This window comes from Amaranthus tricolor, chromosome 1 (assembly GCF_026212465.1).
Source record: "Amaranthus tricolor cultivar Red isolate AtriRed21 chromosome 1, ASM2621246v1, whole genome shotgun sequence".
Taxonomy (NCBI): Eukaryota; Viridiplantae; Streptophyta; class Magnoliopsida; order Caryophyllales; family Amaranthaceae; genus Amaranthus; species Amaranthus tricolor.
The window spans coordinates 10,367,340-10,391,282 of NC_080047.1; the positions used below are offsets into that span (position 1 = coordinate 10,367,340).

Below are 23,943 nucleotides of genomic sequence, written 5' to 3' on the forward strand. Positions count from 1 at the left end.
CCTAATTTTTGCACTATGCGCATTATACCTCTTACTAATGTGGAGCCTCAATAATGGTCTCATTTGATTTAACATTTTAGAAAAAGATTTGTCAAAACCACTAAATCATGACGCTATGAAATCATATAACTAAACTTTTTTTTTTTTTTTTTTCAAAAATTGGTATTTTGTTCGGTTTCCCACTTGATAATGGGATTGTGATGGGAGTAAATACAAAGAATCAAATATCTTGTCACTTGCATTTGGTAATGCTTCAGTGTCCGTAGTTCTTCATTGTATTGTTGGAATGATTTTGCAGAATAATAGAGCCAGACAACTTGAAGTTGATATAAATAACTTGTCACTTGAGGTATTCTTTCCTTTTAATTTTAACATTTCTCATTTGTTATATATTGTTATATATTGTTGTACTCCCAATGTCTAAAAGAATAACTATTATTAATGCTCTTTTAGGACATCTTATATAACCTTTTTTTCTAAGTATCTTATTTTCTAATTAGGTCAAGTAAGCTTAAATGTTTCAATTCTATTTTGGATATGTTAACTTTACCAATTTACCTCAACTAAACTTAACCTTTGTATACCTTTATAATTACAAACTCTACTTTACCCCTGTCAAAATTTAAAAACACTACACTTTTTTTTCCACATGTAGTCTCATTTGATCACCTTAAAAATGGTAAAAGTCAAATGGAACACATTAAATAAATAGAAGAAAATATTATATTTTAATCAAGAGATTGAATAAAAACCTATTAATATTGAATACATAACCTATAGCAGAGATGTTGGATCCGCCTTTTTGCAGGAGCGAACTGGGGATAATCAAACTGGTTTAAAGGAGGAAACAATTACGAAGCTTCTAAAGCGAAGAAAGTATAAATATGTTCGCCATGAGCGTGAGCGTGAGATTCTTTCAGATGCTCAAGAATGCCTCATATGCAAAGTCAAGTACCCAACCTTACCTTGTTTAACAGCATGGCAATATTTGTACTTTACTGAACTTAAAACGTTACGATGGCAGGAATATTATGTTGACGGAGAAGAAATTGGAAAGTTACAATGCGGTCACGAGTTTCATGCAGAGTGTATCAAAAAAGTGCTCCTTTCAATTAACGAATGCACAATTTGCTCCGACAAAGGCTTGAATGCATAACTTGCTAACGCCTTTTGTAGGAAATTAGGAGTACAATATTTGTAACATCAATGTTATATTCATATGGCAAATATTTTTGGTTCTACATAAATGTTGAGCATTTCTTGAGCTTTTAAATATTGTTCATGATGAGGTGATGTGAATATTGTGAAAATCCCTACATATGATGATGTGATGTGAATATTGTGAAAATCCCTACATTATTCTATAGTTAGGTAATTAGACTTTTAATTTTTAGAGGTTGAAAATACTAGATAGAACAAATATAGTTATCACGATAATAACGGTTTTAAAATGTGGCTAAAGTTTTGACACTATTCACATTTTACAAAAGAATAGTGTTTTAGCCGCATCATCACACATGTAGACATGCATTTGTTTTGTATTCCACGTCATCACACATCTTTGCTCAAAACCTAATTTTTCTCTCCTCGTCTTCATCTAAATCCTTTCCTTTTCATTTTGTTATCCACTCCATTTCCTCAATTTTTTTATCCTTTATCTTTCATCTGAATCCTTCATCTTTATTCATTCGTTTTCTCTTTTATGATTTACTCAGATTTTTGTGTGGATTTATCATCTTGTTGGTGTGTCTCATCAACAATCTGCTCTTATTCACTCTTCTATTCATTCGAAATCGTCATAAAATAATTCAATTTTTTTAGAAGACCACAACTTTGAGTCTTTGATTTGTCAAATTATTCAATTCATACATTAATTTAATCAATCGTAATGGTGAATAATAGATTCCATCTCCAATGAAACCAAACCCTATTACAAAGAATCAATAAAGAAAAAGGATTTGGTGGTACAAGAGAGTTTTCATGGGTACACATTTGCTAAATCCACCATTGTTGTTGCCCAATCCAGAAATTTGACAACCAATACTCCTGTTAATAATCCTGTAGGTACTCTCTTAAATAACTTTTCTCCTTTTTCGTAGCTTCTTAGTTTTTCTTTTGTCATTGTTGGGTTTGATTATGGTTGGATGAAAAATTAGGGTTTTGATTTTCTAGGGTTTACTTTTTCTAGTATTGTTAATCGAACCTTGAGAAGTGCAGAGAAATCGATCGCTAAGGGAGAGAATGCATGCGTTGGTACTGATATTGGTGGCGTGATACGAAGGAGAACATTGGTCATCAAAAGCCTTTGTCATGGAGCCACTACAATAATAAAGGTGATATTGAGTTAAAGATTTCTTTAATTTTATATCTTTGTTTTATTCTTATTTTCTTCAATAATTATTTAATTTTGTGTGTTAATTTTCTAGATTTTTTTGTAGATCACCATTAATTTTACTCTATTTTCTCAAGGTTAGTTTTTTTTGTTGTTTGGATTCTTATAATTAATGCAATATATTTCTTCATTTGTCAAATTTTTGGGTTGATTATTTTGATTTTTATATACATTCATCGCAATTTATAAAGATATTTAATTTTGATGATGCACATTCAACTTTTTCTTTTAAATTTGGTTATCTGAATGAAAAATTGGTTTTTGCTTTATATTTGAATAAAAGTATAGTGTTTTTGTTTTTTCAGAATGAAAAATCAGGGTTATTTTCATTTGGTTTTTGGGATGAATAAATAGGGATTTTTGGTAATTTTTTGAAGGAACATCAGGTGTTTTTTTTTTTGTTATTTTCATTTAAATTTAGAAGCTGTGAAATTTGTACTTGTTTTTGTCAGACTTAAACGAGTATAGTGAAGAGAAGTCATAGTTAGGCAGGGAGATGAGTAGTGCTCTTGAATTCATAGTTGGTGCTACTTTTTATTAACGGATATTTCATGATATACCACTAAGTTTCTTCGAAATTCACCATATACCACACAAAATGTTCTAATTCACCATATACCATTGAGTTTTCGTCCGTTAGCACAGAATAGCATCAATGACAACTGCCGTTAATGTGTCGTTTGTGGTAAATTAATAATTCACCATATACCATTTTTTTTTGCGTCAAATACCATTAGCAGCAACATACTGTTGAAAAAGCGATGCTTCCTCCTCAGCCTAAATGGCAAATTTATCAGTTAAAATAAAAGTTCACCAAAAAGCCTCTATATATCTCTGTAGCAACTAAGATACACATCTGAAGTCATTAATATTAACATCACTAGCATGAGCTACTAAATATCAATATGTAAGACCATCATTCTCCTCTAACAAGAACAGTAAATGGCTAAACAAAACCCCTAAATTATGCCCAGCAGCAACTTATGTGAGAGTAGATTGAGAATCTTGAAAAATTAACAACGAATTCTCAAACGCAGACTAATCAAAGACAATAACAGATTTTATATTGCAATTAGTCACCATCATTTCTTCAAATGTTTGATTGACGATAGCCATCACTATAGTCATGACATGAACCTTTCACCAGCTAAATGCTATAATTGTGACGTGATATTTCAAAATTGCAATTTTGCACCAAATTAGAACCAAATCTAACATTGATCACCTGAAGCAATCGAGCAAATTCTTCATCAGCCTTAAGTAACTCTTTATTAAACTGCGAGTTACCAGTAGAAGACTCTGCAACAGTATCATCGTTGATGGAAAGCAAACGCAGTTTATTCGAAACCGAAATTAAGTCAGAATCATCATAAATGATTCTGCTATCATCACCGCTGACAATCTGTAACATAAAATCAATAAGTGGAAGAAAATTCGGTCATGAAATAGCCAAATCCAAAGTGATTCAAGCAAGAGTGAATGAAGGATAACTTCTGTTCATCAGGTGGAATTGAAGTAAGGGAAAAGAACTGGAATTTGAAAACCTGTAAAGTGAAAAAGTAAAAAAAAATGATTATTTTAAAAATGAAGTAAAAACAATAAAAAAGAAAGATGAATGAAAATACTTCAAGGCTATCATTGGTGTCATCCACCCTCATATCAAAAGTACCTCCTGGAGCACGAACTAACAACCATATTGTACTCATTCTAACAACAACATTTACCAACAACACATTAGATCACAATCCAAATCATAAATTGCATACGAAACAAAAACACATCACTTTAGCATAATTCAAATTCGCATGTAACTTATCACACTTAACCCTAACCCTAACTCAATTTTGCAAAAAAAATTCAAAATCGGAACTCAAAATGCAAATGGATAAGGATAGGTACCTTGAGTATGCTTAATCCACTGAATTAGCGAACTTTGTGCGAAATTCAGTCACTTCACAAACTTGCAATTCACTTTACACAAATCGATTTTAAGGATTTTAAGGATTTTTTATGGATTTTAAGGGTTCTAGACCAATGTAGACGAATACAAAGTTTCTTGTGGAGAAGAAGAAAGATGGAGGATCAATTTTTTGAAGAAATACGTTGTGTTTGGGGAAGTCAAGCCTAACAATGGCGCCAGTTGAATGCGTAAGGGCATACTGGTAATTTACCACAAACGGCACACTAACGGCAGTTGTCATTAGTGGTATTTAGTTCTAACGGACGTAAACTCAATGATATATGGTGAATTAAAACATTTCGTGTGGTATATGGTGAATTTCGAAGAAACTCAGTGATATATCATGAAATATCCGTTTTATTAATGAATTCTTGAATAGAAAATATATATAAACAAATAAAAAAATACTCAAAAAGCTTGGTGAAAGATGTTCTATGAGCACATTTTATATTAATTCGTACTGCTGTTATATTTTAGCGTGTTGAATAGTCATTGATACTATTAGCAAGTCTTCCATTTATTTATTTCATTCAACTGTTGCACTAAAAATATTTAGTTATTTTATATACTTTAATACTTGCATCTGCCACACCTTTACAAAATATTGACATTTCAATATTTTTCATTCGTATTGTTATCAATAAAAATGTGTAAAATATCATAGTTAAATTCAATAGTGTAACTTGGGGACCGCGTGCCACAACTGTATATATAAAACAGCTGATCTTCGACGAGACAACCTCATAATAAGACCGTCAATTTGGGCCGGCCCAATTCGTGTGTTTGTAACAACCTAGGCATTTTTTTTTTCATTTTCTAATTTTGATCTTAAAGGTATCAATTTTGACCTTAAGGTATCAATTTTCAAATTTGATACATTTAAGGTCAAAATTGATAAATATTTAGAAAATTAAAATGTTATTATACACGCGAATTAGACCGGCACAAATTGATGGTCTCATGAGACTGTGTCGTCCATGTTTTTTGTGAATAATAAAAAATTAAAATTTTCGTACATTGCAAAGAATTCTATATACTGGTATACTGCTACGATAACTATAAGAACGAGTCCATGAGTAGTAGTACCGGTTGTACTTCTTTGAGAGCACTTCCTTCCCCCTCCCAGTTTTCCCTCTGCTCATATTTTCATAATTTACATATGTTAGCTTGGCTTCTACTAAAGAAGGGAACCAATTCTATAAAACTGAATTCAAATTATAAATTCTTGAAATTTATACTTTTAAACCCTTGAAATTCAACAAAGAAAACCCACATTTTTCTGCTGTTAATTAAAACCCAATTGGTTTAAGGTATACTCACTTTACTTTCTTGATTTCTTGTTTTTAATATTGTTTTTTGGTTTCTGAAACTACCCATGTTGTTAGATTTCGTTTCTTACTTAATTTTTTGCGTCAATTCTTACCTTTTTCCTCCATGCATTATTGGGTTTGTGCGTCAAATTTTGGTTTTGATTAATGTATTGATGAATTATGTATTTGTTTTCTCCATTTTGTTTTCTGGGTATTTTTTTTTTCTTGGTTTAATGTTGAATTGTTTGTTGATGAATTACACTGCTACATTGGAAATTTGATGAATACTGAATAATCAGACTTAACAATTGATTCCTAATTCCTATCATGCATGTGAGCATGTTTAGATGCAATTATATGCATTGTAATCCATTTGCATTCTAGGATGCTTTCTATTCTTACTAATGCGAGGGTTTGATCCCCATTGGAGTTTAGGACTAAGAATTAAGAAGTGAGGTTAAAAAATTGCTTGGAGCCTTGGACCAGACCATAAGCACTTATAGGGTTATCAAATTTTGGGTAATTCCTTTCCTTCCCCTACAATTTTCATTTTCCAATTCATCTACTTATATCCCTTTATGGATATGGTAATTGGTTTTCCGTCTTCTATTCCTTTCCAGACCTTGATTGTATATTATATGAGCAGGATACACGAGATAACTGGTATTATGTGTTAGAGTGTATAACATATCTTGGGGCCTCAACCATCATACGGTTTTGGTTGAGTTGGTTACTTGTCATAATATCAGAAGCCAACTGTTAAGAGTATATATCATATCTTGGGGCCTCAACCATCGGCTTAAGCTTTTGATTGAGTTGGTTACTTGTCATAATATCAGAAGCCAACTGTTAAGAGTATATATCATATCTTGGGGCCTCAACCATCGGCTTAAGCTTTTGATTGAGTTGGTTCCTTCATAGTGTATTAGAAGCCAGTTACAGCATATAACATATCTTGGGACCTCAACTAAAAGCTTAAGCTTATGGTTGAGGCCCCCAAATATATTATATACTCTAACATTATGATGATGTACTTACAAAGATTAGAGGCAATGTATTGTAAACTGCACTAATTCTATTCCTTCCCAATATGACAATGTATTGTAAATTTATTTCCAATTGTATGTTGGTTCTGCAACTTCAATTGTGCTTGAAGCTTATAGACGATACACTGCCTGAATATCTCCAGTTGGGAATTGTTGAATATCTCCAGGTTTATAGACGATACAATGCCTGAAAACTTCAATTATCATTCGGTTAACGATGGTGCGTTTGCAGTCCTTGAAGTTTTATGGTGCTTCTTTATTAACCTTGTTTCCAGTAAGTAGTAATGTTTGTGTATTTAACATTTGTTGATGCAGCCAATCGAAATATACACTCAAATCAGGAGTCTGATCAATCTAATAATGTTGTTGAGCAGCAGAACTTCAATATTTATCCTTCAGTTCTTCAGGGTAACCCAGGCTTTAACCCAAATTATGGCTTCCCACACAACTCCAGGCCAATCTATCCTGCTTATTCTCTGATGGGTTTACCTACCAGTCACTATTTTGTTCCTGAAAGGTCTCGGATGGCTTCACCTATCACTCCCTCTTTTGTTCCTGAAAGGCCTCAGATGGCTTTACCGATCACTCCCTCTTATGTTCGTGAAAGGTTTCAGATGGCTTTACCTATCACTTCCTATATTGTTCCTGAAAGGCCTCCGATGGGTAACCCCGGGCAAAATTACGGCTTCCCACAAATGTCTAACGGACAATATCCCTCACATCAGGGGTCTAATTACACTTCTTTATTAACGTGGTGCCAGTGCCCGATTCCTCAAAATCAAACCAATGATGTTTCAGAGCCTACTCTGTTGTTGGGTTATTCATCCAACAACATCGGTCATTCAGAAACAACTCTCTTTAACGTCCTTAATCAAGGCATGCCTTACAGGAGGAGGGAAATTCTAGGTGGTTCTAGTCCGTCTGATGCAGGATATTATCGAAACTCTCTTGCCTTTTCTCGTCCAAACATCGATATTAATCCTCGAATTCTTCAGGGTAATTCCAGCCCATTCTATCCTCAAAGGTCTCAGATGGCTTTATCTACCACTCCCTATTTTGTTCCTGAGAGGAGACAAATGTCTGACCGACAATATCCCTCGCATCATCCTCGACATCATATCCCAGATGTTAGAAGACATCAAACAAGATTAAGCCATCCATCATGGAATGATTCAAGATCTTATCCTTCTTCTTATGGGAACTTTTCTTACTTTGAGTCATATGTTCAATTTGAAGGACCATATAGGAACTCTACTTTTGTTCCTGAACGTGAATCGAATCCTACTACCTATGGGAACTTAACTTTTGTTCCTCAACGCGGATCTTCATCTGGACATAGCAGTACTGTCAGAGAACTAGAATATGAGGTTTGCGAACAAAATTCTGTATATCCCGCCTAAATGAGTACATTGTGATTGTTGTCCATGACGCTAAATATTTTGCTTTTCCGTGTCTTGCAGCAAATGCTTATAAGTAACAACCCGGATCTTTTCTCCAGCGATCAGGTTTGAATCTAAAAAATGATCAAATAATTTCAATCTTCATGCATCACATAGTGGCACATATCATGGTATAATATGTTATGTTCTCATAAATGTAAGTTTAAGTACTAAAAATGGCTTCTGAGATGCACATGCAGAGATGAGTGTTCGACCCACCTTTTTCTAGTATTCTGGATTTGTCAAGGAATCAATTCAACTAAAAGCTTAAGCTGATGGTTGAGACCCCAAGATATATTATATACTCTAAGAGAATATATGTTATATACTCTAACAGGATTCTCTGGTAAAAACAATGTGACAACTCTTGGAATGATTTTGCAGGATAGGTTCGAACACCTGAGAATGGATATAGACAACTTGTCATACGAGGTACTTGCATATATTGCCTATTGTGATCTTCTTTCCTTTAGTTTTTTAGCTCGAAAAGTTAACATGAAATATGTTTCAGGATCTGTTAGCGTTGCAGGAGCATATTGGGTATGTCCGATCTGGTTTGAGGGAGGAAACAATTATGAAGCTTCTAAAGCGGAGAAATTATGAACATGTTACTCGTGAGTGTGACACTCTTTCAGATGCTGATATATGCCCCATATGCAAAGTTAAGTACCGAACCTTACCTTGTTTAACAGCGTTCTTGTATTTGTACTTTACTGAACTCAAAACGTTACGATGGGCAGGAAGAATATGTTGAAGGAGAAGATATTGGAGTGTTACAATGCAGTCATGAGTTTCATACGGAGTGTATCACGAAATGGCTCGTTACAAAAAACAAATGCCCAATTTGCTTCGTCAATGCCTTGAATGTAAGGCCTTTTGTAGCGGAATATGAGTTTGGCTCCTGCTAAGGCCATGTTTGTTTCATTACAATTTACAAACCATAAACCATAGAAAAGTTAGTTTTAAACACACCAGCAGCAAGTTTAGCATTGATTCATTGATTTATAAAGTAGTCTGAAATTGAATAATTGATTCATAGACTCCAAAAGGAGTCATTTCTTTAAGCATACATTTTTGCTTCTACAGAAATAAATGTGTTCATAATTTGAGCATTTCTTGAGCTTTTTAATATTAGTCATGATGAGATGGATATTTTGGAAAGCATTACATTATGCTATAGTTTGCTAATTACACTTTTTTAGAGGTTGCTAAATGGGAAAGAATTCCTTATTTAAGGTTCTTTTTATTTATAATATTTTATTTGATAAGAAAATTTTAAATAAGGTTTTTGAGAATTATAGGATAACTATTTAGAATATTCTATTTAATAACAGAAATTTAAATAGGTTTTTTTAAGATATATAAGATAAAATATATCTACGTAAAATTTTATTATGCTTTTTGTAATTATTTTAAAAACTTATTTAAAAAACTGAGAAAAAAGTGATTGAAAAAACTAAAAAAGCTAAAAAAGCTAGGGTGTATTGATTAAATCTTTAATTTATTCCCCAAAATAAAAGCAAGTAAAGTAATGTGTTTGGTTTTACTTAAAAAAAACAAAAAAAAAAAAAAAGTAATGTTTGGTAGTTTTTTAAAATTGAATTTGTTTTGTATCAATTGTTTTTATTTGGCCTTCATGGTGGAGTAGGTCTTGATAAATAACGGTTATTTGTGAATTTAATAAATTATCCTTATGTGGTAGGATTTGATAGGGTGAGAGTTTTGTTATTTTAAAGTTTTATTTATTTCATTATTATTTTTTTTGTCCATTGATTAGGAATTGTTTGCTTAATCGTGTATTACATCCCTTCATTTCAAATTGTTTTGTTTTGATTAATGTATGTAGTTGATCTAATATCGTTAAATTTTTAAACTTTTGTGTTGTTTAAAGTCTCAATCAATGTTATTTTAAAATATGTCATATTAATATTTGCATTTTTCATTTTTCTTTAAGTAAAATCGATTTTTCTACTCTTCTTTATTTTTAATATATATTAACTGAAGTATTATATACCCACTATATCTCTTTTGCCTTATCGTTTATCGTACATTGTACTGTTATAATTATAGTATAAATAACAATTTAAAGTACTTCAATTAGTAAAAATTATTAAAATTTTAACGGAAAGTTATTAAATGGTTTATATGGTAAGGTAAATATTTGCCTAGGGTTTAAAGTTGAAAAGTTCCTAATATCTTTAAATTATGATTAATGAAGTAGACACTTAAAAATTTACATTTTATGATTAATTCTTTTATCAATTAAGAAGTATATAACACATCTATATTGATAATGATAATTACAATACATAGGGTCGATCTCTGTTATTTTTAAAAACACTCGTTTAAGTTTAAAATCGATCGACCCTCTATAGAAAGAGCCCACTTTTTTAATTTGCCTAAAACACATAAAATAACGGGAACGAAACTAATTTTGATCGGAGTAATTATTACAAAATAAGGAATCTTAAGGAATTAATTAAAGTACAATTTAAAGATAACACAATTTGCATGATGTAACTAACAATACTTGCATAATTCATCATGTTCAATATGATTTTGAATTAGCAAAAGTTAAGAAAAGTATACATACTTGATCATTGTATATGCATGTAACGTTTTCTTTTTTTCATGCCTTTATTTATTTTAATAATATTGAGCCACTTAAGAAAAAAGGGTTTAAGTGTATTACAACCTCAATTAAAAAAGATAAAAATGAGTAAAAAGTTATGATTTATGATCAAAGAGAAAGAAATGTGTAGATATGATAAAAAAAATAATTTTAATGTGTGAATGAGAATGAAAGAATGAGCGTACGTCATGACAAAAAAATATAGTAGTTAGTAAATTTTTAAGTTGGACTAAAAAGAAAAAATGTAGCAAAATCAATGAGACGTCAAAAAGACCATCATCATCATCATCGTTTTCCACTTATATGATCAAAATTTGGAGAGAGAAGAAGACAATAATTCATATCTATAAAAAGGAATGCGGAGTCTCTCAACTCGAAATAAATTGTTAACATAATTCTTTAAAAAAAAAAAATCGCTGCAACGAAAAGGAATTAGTGAGGCTTTAACAACTCAAAGAAAGAAGTATTTTATAATGAAGTTTGTTTAGTATTGAAAAGAACCTTTAATATCACTCAATCATGATTATTCTTTGTAAAGTTGTAACCGTCAAATGAAGACAAATTTTTTATTTCGTCACATTTCTAGACACTTTTAATTAATTTACTCCATGGCCGAGTGATCGAGAAGACCGTTCTACTCTACCACCGACCATCAGATTATACTCATGAATGGGAATTCCCCTTTTTTCCGATTGAACAAAACTTTTTCAGTTTAGAAGAAGGCTGTGAAAAAAATTATTATACAAAGTTTTGTACGAGAATGTCTAATCATAAGATATATCGTATTTGGGTTAAATAGTATAATAATAAAAACTTTTAGCTTATAGATTTCTTATTTTTTAGGTCATTTCACCATGTAACAATCTCATATAAGACGAACTGTTATTATTATTTTTGTAAGTGATAAGAAGTAACGAAAGAAAATTTTAATCAATAGGCTAGCTAACTGATAATTCTCCTACCGAATGAAACATAATTAAATTGAATTTAATAGGTGATTATAAAATAAATAAGTATATCCCTATGTTCATTTCTGTTTGTCTACTTTACGTTGTATATGTATTTAAAAGTTAATTTTAAGTTTTAATATCTCTAAATACGTATCACCAAAAATATAAAAATTATTATTTATTTACTTATTAGTAATTAGTAGTTTTTACTATTGAAATAATATTATTTTGAATTGAAAATGAACATGGCTTAAGTAAAATAAGCTTGTGAGTTAAAGTAAGTTGAATTCATTAGGACTGATTTTAGTAATTCAACGGCTATCTTTAAAAAAAAATACTATCTATTAGCATCCTATTCTTATCAAAAGTCTTATTTTGATTTGCATGCTTTGTGATCAACTATTTCATTCCTAAATATGTTCGTATTTGATTAAAAAATATAATATTTATATTAATAAAATATTAATTAGGATGAATCAAATAAGATTCTATTTAATTATGTTTTAACTTACAGTTAAATTTTCTTTTTTGCAAATTAAGAATTTATCAAATAAAATATTTAAACATGAGAACTCAGACACTCCGACATAAAAAATCCGAGAGAGGAGAAAAAACCATTGAAAAGAGCCTCAGGAGACATGTCACTCAACGGTAAAAGCATAGGAGAGGTCTTTGCACTACTTTGTCACCATTATAACTAATTCTTTTTAGAAAGTTAGAATTAAATATAAATTAAAAGAGATCAATAAATAGTAAAAAGATGAAGCATTTCATAGAAATGACTTATGAGACTATAACACAATATTTTTGTTTAACTTTAAAAATTACTATTAGCTCAAAAGATTTTTTAACAAAGGGCAAGTCTATCTTAATTTTGATCCAACATATATTTCATTTAGTCAAGGAGAATTGCGCTCTAAGTATAAATATTTACACTTTGCTCACTTCACCATAAAAAAATTACATTAAGTAAGATGAATTAAACTTAGTTAAAATTAAGTTTAATTCAACAACAACGCTTCTAATTTAGTTAGAATTCAATTTGGTAGATCAATCAACTTATTTAAAATATTCGGAAATTATTTTAATGAGCCAATGAATTCTTTTTATATCATGTAATAAATTGTTGACTATTTTTTACAGGCAGACATAACCGTTTAATGATAAGTTGTTCTCTTTTCGCCAATCTCTACAAACGAAATCCTCAATAGTCATTACACGATAATATATCTAGATTCGTTACTTTTTTCTACTTTTAATGTTAAAACAACAATTTCTAATAAATTAATCAATATAAGCAAAAAGAAAGTAAAAAGAATTGTCAAAACTAATTCAATTTAACATATTATAAAATCAACTCAATAAAAAACTTAATCTGAAGTATTATGAGTTATAATAATCAAACTTAATTATACACTACCAATTGGCAATATATTTGGAGTTTGGAACAAACTTTCAAAAGAACACAAAACAAAATTTATTACTTCAAATCAAATTCACCAAAGTTAAACTATAAATTGCCAAACTGGCATCCCAAATAGAAAGAAAACGACAAATTTAGGGGTTATCTTTAATAGGCCCCAATAGGGAAAACTCTGAAATTACGCGCTTATGTATGCGTTATTATAGGTCTTGAGAAACCGCCTGTTTGGGCCAATCGACCGAATATGATATTCATTTGAATTTGTAATCGAATTTAATTTGATTTGACTTTAAAATGAATGTAAAATTATATTAAAGTTAATATGGATATAAGATTCGATTTTGAATCGACCAGAAATACTTGATCCCAAATCAATTCGATGATCCGAATGAACACTTCTAATTTGCACTAATATTTAAGTGATTTTACTTTTGCTAATGTGATAAGATTTCGATTTTCATCGCTTATAAAAAAATATTTTTCTTTCCCTTGTTTGTCAATTGTCAGTAAGGATTTAAATTTGAATGAAAATAAAGTTTGGTTTACCTTAGGATAATTTGGGTAATTTGAGCATGTTCAAAATTAAAAATTAAAATATCAAACTTAATAATAATATGAGCTTACTTTTGGAATCGGGTTAGATCACTAGTTGAATAAACATTATGCAAACCATTGAACAAATGTAAAAGACTTTGTCAGACGTGTCAAAAAAATTTAAGCGTTCTTAATCAAGTTTAACCTAAATCAAAAAATCAAGTTTCATTTTTTAACCTCCTGAAATAGGTGATTGCAATTTTTAATAATTTAATTGAACTAATTTTATAATTTGATTTGCGTTTTAGATTTGATTTTAAGTTGAAAATCAAAGTAATTTGGCTTAATTATAGTTTGGAGGTATTAGTAATTGCTAATAAAGTATGTAATCTTACAACATTGTCCCAAAAAAAAATCAATTGATGGAGTTATTATCTGTGTAAACAACTTTTATAAATGAGTTTGCTTCATTAAATAATCAAAAAAATACGCATGAAAAATGTCTATTAGTCAATTAATTAATTTTAAAACAAACAAATAAGTATATAAGAATGACTTATTTTATTGGCTTTTGGCTTATAGGATTAAATTTTATTTATAAACTAATTGTTGAAATAATAATTTTGATCAAATATTCCTATAAACAATCAACAAATTTGAGAAACTCATAAAACTATTTAACACTATTATATCAATTGGTTAGCTAACAACTTATGATCATTTGGAAGATGAAGCTATTATGTGGTTCAATTTCATATTAATCAATTATAGAAAGAAATTAAAACAACGTTATGGAGAATTTTTTTTTAATTATAAAAGCTTAACTCCTAAAATTGTTAACATCTATATCATAGAATTATTCTATTTATTTATTAGATTAGATTTATTTATATATTAAATTAGATCCACCTATATATTGGGTTTTAAAGTCTTTCATGGTGAGTGTTTAGAGTCTTGTTATCAATTCGATGGTAAAAAAGTATATGACGTCATCACGGGTGTCAATTCTGCTAATACAATCAATAGTATCAAACTTATTTCTATTTCAAAGTCAGTCACACCAGATCAAAGACCACCTCGGAAGAGGTTGTATCAAACAAAGATGTAATAGAGAGAAGACTTCAGTGTTAAATCTAATTTATAATAATCGTGACTTTTTCTATATAGAATTTTGTTTAATTAAAATTATTATGCATTTGATTGATTGTTACTTTGTTGTAAGTGTCGTATTACATTTTTGTTATTGAATTATTATGTCCTTTTAAAAAAAATGCTTTGTAGATCCATTGTACAATATTTGACTTATAATTTAAGAGAAAATGTAAAAGTGTTAGATTTCAGTTATAATGATTTGTTGTTTTGTTAAGTTAGATTGTTACTTGATCTTTAATTTTATATTTGTACTTGTTGTTAATTCTGATATAAATATTGTATGATTGTATAGTTTATGAATTAATTCTAATTAAATAATTGAATTGAAAGTTGAAACCAATTAAAATAGCCGATACACAATTACTATCGGTTTCACTTGCAGATGAATCAGCTATGAGGCAACAATTAACGGTCACTAAGCTAGATTACTATGTGAGTTAATTGCCCATCTATCAATTATGGAAAAAATACAATAAAGACTTACATAATATTTAATTTTTTTGCTTGCAATAATTCATTATTTCTTAAATTTGTTGAAACATTAAGACTTTCCATAACGATGCATCTGTGATTGCTACAACTAGACGTCTAGAATTATTAATTTTGATTTAAATTAATATACGATTAAAATAAGTAAATTATAATTAAAACTAATTATGAAACATAGATTCGAATATGATTCTTAAGTTTGGAAAAATGAGTCAAATTCTATTGTAATCCAACCCAATCTGTCTTTTAAAATTTGATCTTTTTTGTTTAATGTTTCATGAAGTCATCACTTTTGAATCTGAACACACTATATTTTTTGTTAGTTTTGTATTTAGAGTTAATATTTCTTTATTAAAAACTTAAAAAATTAGTGCATTATTATATGTAAATATATTATGTAAAAAATTAAAAACATAGATTACAAAATTTTGATAAGAAGAAAAGATTATTTAAAAGGGAAATTTGTTAAATTAAACCCACCTATAACCCATCCGTTCATATTATCTAATATTTGTTGACTAAAAATAATCCATGCTATTGGTGTTAACCTTTCTCATCATAAATCAAAGTAATTTTTTACTATAAAAATTAGGCATATTTTGAGAAGAATGATAAAATTTCGAATTATAATGAGAATATTATTTTAATTATGTGAGTATTTTGAATAATTGATATCAAAGTTATATTGAATGGATGAGTCACAGCTTGGATTATATTTAATAAATTTTCTTTTTAAAAAGTTTGAACATTCAGATCAAACTAAATTTAAATCGAAAAATTCAAATTTAAAAACAATTTGATTTAAATGACCAAATCCAAAATCGACCCAAATCTTAGTACAACCAACCGATGTATATAAATTCTTAGGTAGTAATCAACTAATAAATAATAATTTTAGTTTGGATTATTTTTGATAATTTATTCTAAAACTTTGATCATTAGATCAAACTTAATTAAATCATGAAAACCAAATTCAAAATTAATCCGATTAAAATGACCAAACCAAAAATTAACCCAGTCTTACTACAACCAACCAATATATAGAAATTCTTTTAGGTATGTAGTATTCCCTTCTATTCGTTTTACTTGTCCCATTGGTTTTGGCACATTTGTTAATGTATGTTTTCAATCTTAAATATCTCTCATTGCGCTTGAGTAAAAATTATAAAAAGTTGATATTATTAAAATTTACGATACGATAAATTAAACAAGATCCTACATAATTATATTGTAACTTATAGATTAAGAACAAATCATATAATATAAGCGATTAATAAATAATGTTGAAAAATTAATGGGACAAATAAAGTGAATAGAATGGAGTAATAAATAATATTGCTAGTAAAGTACATCTTTTGCCACCTTTCTCAACATCCTTTTTTCCCTCCTTTATATATATCCAACCAAAACCCATTTACACTCCAACTTAGGTCACAAACCCAAAAACCATACACCCAGAAGCAAAAACCTTTACATTACCAAAATGTCTCATGAACAAAACCAAGAAAATGATGCTCTCTTATGGGAAACTCAATCATGGGTAAACTTGTCCAATGATACTTCCGACAATTCCGGTGGCGATAAGGGCATTTTCCCGCCGGAGTTGAAGGAGGAGAATGAGAAGAAACGAAGCCGAGGCCGGGTTTCGGCGACAAAGAAAGGGAAGGGAGTAAATGGAGGGAAGAAGGAAGGAGAGACATCGGATCATGAGATACATATATGGACTGAAAGAGAAAGAAGGAAAAAAATGAGAAATATGTTTTCTAACCTTCATGCTTTGCTCCCTCAACTTCCTCCTAAGGTAATTATTAATCACACTTTTTTTTATTTATGCTTTTATTAGGAACGATAATTTCGTTTAAAATTTTAGAATTAATTCAAAATTTTCAAATTTAATGTTTTGACACATTAAAAAGTTTAAATTTAGATTTGACTTAATTTTACTATTATTTTAAAAGTAGTTACTGTTAAAATTTGATATTAATTTTCCAACTCTTGTCAACTCAAATATTTTATATATAATTTTATAATTAAAAATTACTGACTACAATGTAATTGAAATGAAAAACATATTTCCAAGCACAACCTTAAAGAATTCATCAATTAAAAAACCTTTGTACGTTTTTTATTAAATAAAACGAATGACAAAACTAGAATATTAGTAGGATAGGTTAAACACTCATCTTTGCATAAGTGTCAAATTAACTCGATTAATACTTAATTTTTTTGTTTTGTATAATATTACATAATTTAATATTGATGATTTCAATTAAATAACTCGAGTCATGACTTAGACAAATAGATCATACATTTCTCCTTTTATAAACCATGTGTTTATATAAAAATAATAACAAAAATCATATGTTTTCATGTCTTTTTTTTGGAAAATTTGTCAAAAATAAATTAATTTTTGCTCGATTCACTGGAATTAAATCATACTATTGTTTATTTTATTTAAACTCACTTATTCGATATAACTACTACTACTACAAAATTAACTTTTCACGACATAGAATTTACTGACATTAAAAAAATATCACTGATTTTTATTTTTAGTGTAATAGTTTTTAGTTTTTCTTTTAAGTTACATAATAAAGTAATTTAATGACACTTTATTTGAATTTTAGTGACATATATAATTGTTAGTATAGTTTATAGTGACATTTATAAGAAATGCCATTAGATTATATGTGGCGAAAAGATTTAGTATAATTTTTTTTTCTGCTAAAGAGTTTAATAAATGTCATTAAATTCACTATATATACCATGAGAAATTTAAAAGAAGTATCATTTAAATTAAATGCCACTAAATATATCGCAATAAAAATAGATTATGTTGTAGAGTGCTAAAAATAAACTCAATAATTATTTATTCCTAATTCTTGACTTACAAAGAAGTTTTATAGATGGTTATAAACAATAAGTGGATTCACTTTTAGCAAGTATACTTAATTGTTGAGTTAATTTTTTAAAAAAATAATAGTGAATTTATTTTGAGGAGACCAAGCAAAATTTAATTTATTTTTGCTAATTTCTTTTTTACGTGAATCTTAATTAATTTCACTTTTACGAGAAAATAAATGTATAAATTAGAATTGAGTTGTTTTTATTTGTCTTGTTTGGTATGCTTTCCCTATCCTTGGATTAGTTGAGTTACGAGATTTACAAGTTTATAAAGTATTCTGTAATCCTCCTCCGTGTTTTGAGATCACTTTTGAGTTTTATTACCAGTAGATTCTAGTTCAACATTTCTCTTTATTTGTTTTGTGCGTTATTTATTTTTATTTATATATACTATCTTTCAATTATTAAACTTGAATAGTAATTATTATTCATCAATCAATACTGTTTTAATGCTTATTCTTTATATATAAGAAAAAAAATATAGTCACGTGAAATCTTATGTAATTCTTCCTAATACATACTTTTATAATATAAATTTTTATTTTTTTTATAATTAAACACAACTAGATACATTAAGGATAGAATAATGAATTAGATAGCTTGAATATAAGTGTAACGAGTATTTTAAATCAGGATGGAGAATAAAAATATATTTTAAGAGATGGTTGATTTACTTTTCAAGATGGAATTTAATCTCAAGTTATGATTCTAAATTACAAGATTTTTCCCCCTAAACTTGATATCATCACAAATTTTATCATGATTTTTTTTTTTTTGGTCTTAAATAAATTCTGGTCATGAATTCATATTAATTTCACTTGATTATATAAATATAATTTGATTTTCTTATTAATAATATTTGTAATTATCTATATAATTTCTACTTTTCATTAATTACTGTGTATATCTTGCTAGACATGTGAATAAAAATGATGTTCTATACAAGAAGTAAGAAGTACAATGCTTATATTCAACACTTGCTTTTTATTTGTTATAAAAATATAATTTAAAACTATAATTAAAAAATTAATATTAACTTATTGGTAAAAGAGTCACATGACATCTACATATGAAATAACAACCAACAAAACGTAACGATTGAGATCAAAAAGCACTCTAAATTGATAAATTTTAAAAAAAATTACTTAGAATAATCTAATTTTTTCTGAGTTTCTTACAAGAATTTCAACTAGGTGTTTACTAAGAATGCGCCAAAATAACCTCATACCTATACAACAAGTCATTTTGAATAAAAAAAGTAAATACAAAATTAAATTATAAAAAAGTTGAAAAATTTTAAAAATTTAAAAAAAGAAATCAAATATGTTTGTTTTTTAATATTAACTTTTAATTTTTAATATTTTTGATTGTTGATTTTATTTTTCTTTTTTAGCCTGTAAAATATGGTCACCATTTAGCCAATAATATTCTTTTGTGAGTGACTCAAAAAAAAAAATTTTAGACTATTTTAGATAATTTTTCACCAAAATAACTACTATTTAGCAGAGAGATTATTAAATATCAGAATAAGAGACTACTAATTGACATTAGCCCTAAAATCAAAAAAGAAAGTTTGGGGTTAAAGGCGAGGGAGAAGAACGAAAGGAGAGAAAGAAAGGGGTTATACTTTCTTACCGGTTTATTAGCGAAAAAGTTTATCACAATATACTATTAAAATAATAAAGTTAAATGTCCGATACCCTAATAAAGTTATTGCTCAATTACCTCTCTCGTCTTATCCAATATGCGATCAGAACAAAATAATGATATCTACATATGTTGATATATGTTTTATATGAACTTAATGAAAAGTGTAGCTAAGTAAAAATGCAATTAAAAAATGTTGTAGAATATACTTCCTCAGTTTCATTTGCTCATTTTTTAATACACTAATTCAATACTTAATTGTGATAATTGTGTATAATTAAAAATTATAAAAACTAGATATTAATAAATCTTATGTTGAGACGAATCAAACGTACAAGATTTCATTTGACTATGTTTTAATGCATAAGTTAAGAATAAAATACAAATTAAAAATAATTGATGAATACTAACCCAAAAACAAATGGGACATTTGAAAAGAAATTGAGTGAACATGTAAAAGAGACCATTATTTCTTAATTAATGGTCAATAAAAGTATAGAAAATCTGAATCCCTCTTGTTGAATTAATTACAATTTGCATTGAGCTATTCTTATAAAAGACTGACTCTGAATTTTTGTCAGTGTAGACATCTTTAAAATAAGAAGTCCATATGTTAATAATTGTATTATTTAGATTTTCAACCCACATTTAAAGAACGTCTCACAGTAAGACCGTTTCACCCAAGAATTTGTGATCTTTATTACAATCATCTCATAAAATGTCATAAACCCTAATCCAACAATGTAATAAATAAATTGTTCATGAATAACACAGGCAGACAAATCAACCATAGTTGACGAAGCAGTAAACTACATAAAAACCCTACAATCAGCCCTGCAAAGGCTTCAAAAACAAAAGCTAGAAAGGCTCCAACTCCATGGAAACAATTCCTTCCTATTCGAGCCATCCATTGCTGCCACCTCGAGATTAGCTTTACTTTCTTCAAGGGAAACATTCATGGCGGATCAAGTTGCCAACAATCATAACAATTGTGGAGGATCAAGTAGTAGTTTTTGTGCTTCAGCTTGTCACCTTCCAGTAGCCATGCAAACATGGACATCTTCGAATGTGGTGCTTAATCTTTGTGGAAATGATGCACAGTTTTCAGTTTATGCACCCAAAAGGGATGGTCTGTTTACAGCTATCTGTGGTGTTCTTGACAAGTATAAAATGGAGGTCATTTCTGTTCATGTTTCTTCCGTTGTGGATCGCTATGTTTACATGATTCATGCTCGTGTAAGTTTTTCTATGTCTTCATCTTACTATATACTTAGGGTACTATCTCCTTTGTGTTGGTACAGTTCTGACAAATCATAAACTTTTTTTATTTTGGAGATTTTAAATAAACGTAAGCTAGTTTATAAGTTTACCTCGAAAAATAATTCAGTAATCTGTAAAAATCAATTTTAATTAGTAAAAATTAGTTACAATCAGTAAAAATTAATTGTAATTAGTAAAACTCAGTTTTAATCAGTAAAAATTAGTTACAAAATAGTACAAATCAATTGTAATATCGGTTTTAATCAGTAAAATTCAATTATCATTTACTCCCTTCATTCCTTAAGGAAATTCTCATTTATTATTTTGGGTGTTCCATTTATTGTTCCCATAGAAAATCTTTCTATTTATATCACAAATTTTAGACAAAAATAACCTTGTTTTCTCATTTTAATATTTTAATCATGTTTATGATCCTTACATATCTTCCAATAATTTCATTTTAACATTTTTATATTCATTATAATCCCCATATTTTTTCCACTAACTTTCTTTCAATATTTTTTAATGTTTATGGTCCCTATTTTTCCGTCTTCAAACTTAAAATTCAATAAAATAATACATCCACTATCTAAAATATTATATTTTTCTTAATTCTTGTGAATATTTTTTGTTGGAACTTCATTAAAGAACAGAGAGAGTATAAGTTACAATTAGTAAAAATTAATTTCAATCTGTAAAAACCAGTTACAATCAGAATGATTCAATTTTAATCAGTAAAAATTAATTTCAATCTGTAAGAATTAAGTAAACCAAACATAAAATATGCAATTAATTGATATTAAACGTAAGGATATAACTGGTTAATTATAAAGACATAATTTAGATAATTCTATACAATCATTCAGCACCAACCGTTCATTATTCTAGTATAAAATCAATTTGAGCCAATTATATTTTTACTAATCAAGCACTATAAAAATGCAAATAAAATAATTAAAAATAGCAAATAACTTTTCAAATTTTCTAGTTATAGTCAATATATAATCAAAAAATTAAATGTAATATTTTATACTTTATATCAATTAATTTATTATAGTAGTTGACTTTAAAACGTACTACTATAAAATTATCCGACATAATTTGGTATTATATAAATCTTATGAGATTAATTTAAAATTTATTCTAGAAATAAAATTATTTTACAGACGACAAATTATTGATTTTTCGTGGAAAAAAATAAAAAAGGAGTAAAAATTGTAATAACTAAAAGTATAAAAATTGTAATAATGAATTTGTTTTTAAAAAGTAAGATAAATAAAAAGATGCAGAGAGAGAATAATATGAATATCTTTTTAATAATTTTTGCTTGTTTATATCTTTTATCCATTATATGAAATATTTATTTATTAATATTCAATCTCGTGAGCATTAAGATTAGTTACCAGAAACTATGTTATAAGGGCTTTGAAATTGAAATTTATTGAAATTATTATTTAGACATTAACCATAACTAGATTTATTTTTTTTATAAAGAAACCTAATAATTGATTGATAAAAATTTCATAAAATATATTCTTAATTATACTACAAATATCAATTGAAAAAAAAGATTATCTTACTTAAATCACATATGGCCAATTAACTTGAACATTTTATTGCCAATAGAGTAAGTCTTACACTTTTACCATTGTTGTACATGTGTTTACTATTTATGAAGTCAAAGATTTTTTTTTTCTAATTATTATAAATTAAATATAGTAACTTGGCTTGTTAATTTATGTGGAATTATAATGTATTAATTTGCTTAATTAAGAGTCAAAATGGAAGCAAATTCCTTATTTATAATTTTATGACATTCTCATATTTGATTAATTTTGTTTATATGCAATGTATCAGCTTGCAAATGGGGCTTCTGATCAATTTCCAGAAATGATTACTGTAGAAGAGGTCTCCAAGCAAGCAGCTGGAGAGATGATATTATGGGTCCTATCTTAAAATTCATTATATAATACAGTAATCCTACAACTTATATTATCCGCTTAAATTTTTGTTTGAGATAGTTTTTATTTGAAAGTCATCAGCTTAATCAAATAGTTTTTATTTCCCCAAAAAAATAAAGAGCTAAAATTTTTTTGCAACATGTTTTTTTAGGATCGGATGTTTAATTTGTAACATTGGATGAAGCTTAAGTAAATTATTTTTGTAAGAATGTTTTCCCAATGGATCTTTTTATGGCTGAGTAAATTAGCACTAAGTTTTGGTTTGATATCCACTAAAGTAAGACATGTTTTTCATGAAGTCCTTCATAAAAACTTAAGAGCTTAGTGACTTAATAATAGATAGATCACAATTGTTGAATTGTACCAATGCAAGTGACGTGGGATGAGAAAGGTCACGGAAACTCATTAGTTGATGCATTTAAACTTTTTTATGAAGATTACCATGGTTAAAACCATTATTGATATAAGTAAAAATGAATAAACGACCACGCTATAGCAAGGGTAAGACTAAGAAATTAAATGTGCGAGTGGTAGCAGGTTTAATCATTGGGCTAAAGTTCCACCACAATTTACAATCCATCTCAGCCAGTTGATCACTTACACCATAATAAAAAAAGACGATCTTTAATTTATATTGCATAAAATTAAAAAATCATTGGTGTTTTTTTTTTTTTTTGTCTTAAAAACTAAAGTGATCTAAAAACAATAACATCATTTGATCGTGACTGGTGACACTAAATCCTACGTATTTCTAACAAGAGCATCAAATTCCTCGATTATGACCTTTTTCCAATTAGGGACTTCAACAGCTACTAAAAGAATTTTTGGGTATATGAGATTTTTA

General features: G+C 28.2%; 2 protein-coding genes and 1 long non-coding RNA gene across 3 annotated transcripts; all 3 read left to right on the top strand.

Moving 5' to 3' along the window:
• The first annotated feature begins 296 nt into the window (after positions 1-296).
• Positions 297-1,286, top strand: LOC130825278 (uncharacterized). Its single transcript, XR_009046867.1, has 3 exons — positions 297-349; positions 809-946; positions 1,025-1,286. It is a non-coding gene; the product is annotated as an uncharacterized LOC130825278 (long non-coding RNA).
• Positions 1,287-1,977: 691 nt separating this feature from the next.
• On the top strand, positions 1,978-9,127 carry LOC130825285 (uncharacterized). Its single transcript, XM_057690431.1, has 9 exons — positions 1,978-2,064; positions 2,218-2,333; positions 2,427-2,469; positions 6,876-6,928; positions 7,024-8,075; positions 8,169-8,213; positions 8,532-8,579; positions 8,659-8,808; positions 8,888-9,127. Exons 4-9 carry the CDS (start codon positions 6,892-6,894, stop codon positions 9,053-9,055), a joined length of 1,500 nt encoding a protein of 499 aa, XP_057546414.1. The 5' UTR covers positions 1,978-2,064; positions 2,218-2,333; positions 2,427-2,469; positions 6,876-6,891; the 3' UTR covers positions 9,056-9,127.
• Positions 9,128-16,810: 7,683 nt separating this feature from the next.
• Positions 16,811-23,094, top strand: LOC130825291 (transcription factor bHLH95-like). The gene is made up of 3 exons (XM_057690444.1): positions 16,811-17,128; positions 20,653-21,114; positions 22,996-23,094. The coding sequence occupies exons 1-3, from the start codon at positions 16,811-16,813 to the stop codon at positions 23,092-23,094; spliced, it is 879 nt and encodes a 292-aa protein (XP_057546427.1).
• Positions 23,095-23,943: the final 849 nt, after the last annotated feature.

Coding starts and splice junctions, on each gene's coding strand:
- LOC130825285 (XM_057690431.1), top strand. CDS start 6,892: ATGCCTGAAAACTTCAATTATCATTCGGTTAACGATG. Junction 6,929..7,023: donor TTATCATTCGGTTAACGATG/GTGCGTTTGCAG, acceptor TTGTTGATGCAG/CCAATCGAAATATACACTCA. Junction 8,214..8,531: donor ATCTTTTCTCCAGCGATCAG/GTTTGAATCTAA, acceptor ATGATTTTGCAG/GATAGGTTCGAACACCTGAG.
- LOC130825291 (XM_057690444.1), top strand. CDS start 16,811: ATGTCTCATGAACAAAACCAAGAAAATGATGCTCTCTTATGGGAAACT. Junction 17,129..20,652: donor TCCCTCAACTTCCTCCTAAG/GTAATTATTAAT, acceptor TGAATAACACAG/GCAGACAAATCAACCATAGT. Junction 21,115..22,995: donor TTTACATGATTCATGCTCGT/GTAAGTTTTTCT, acceptor GCAATGTATCAG/CTTGCAAATGGGGCTTCTGA.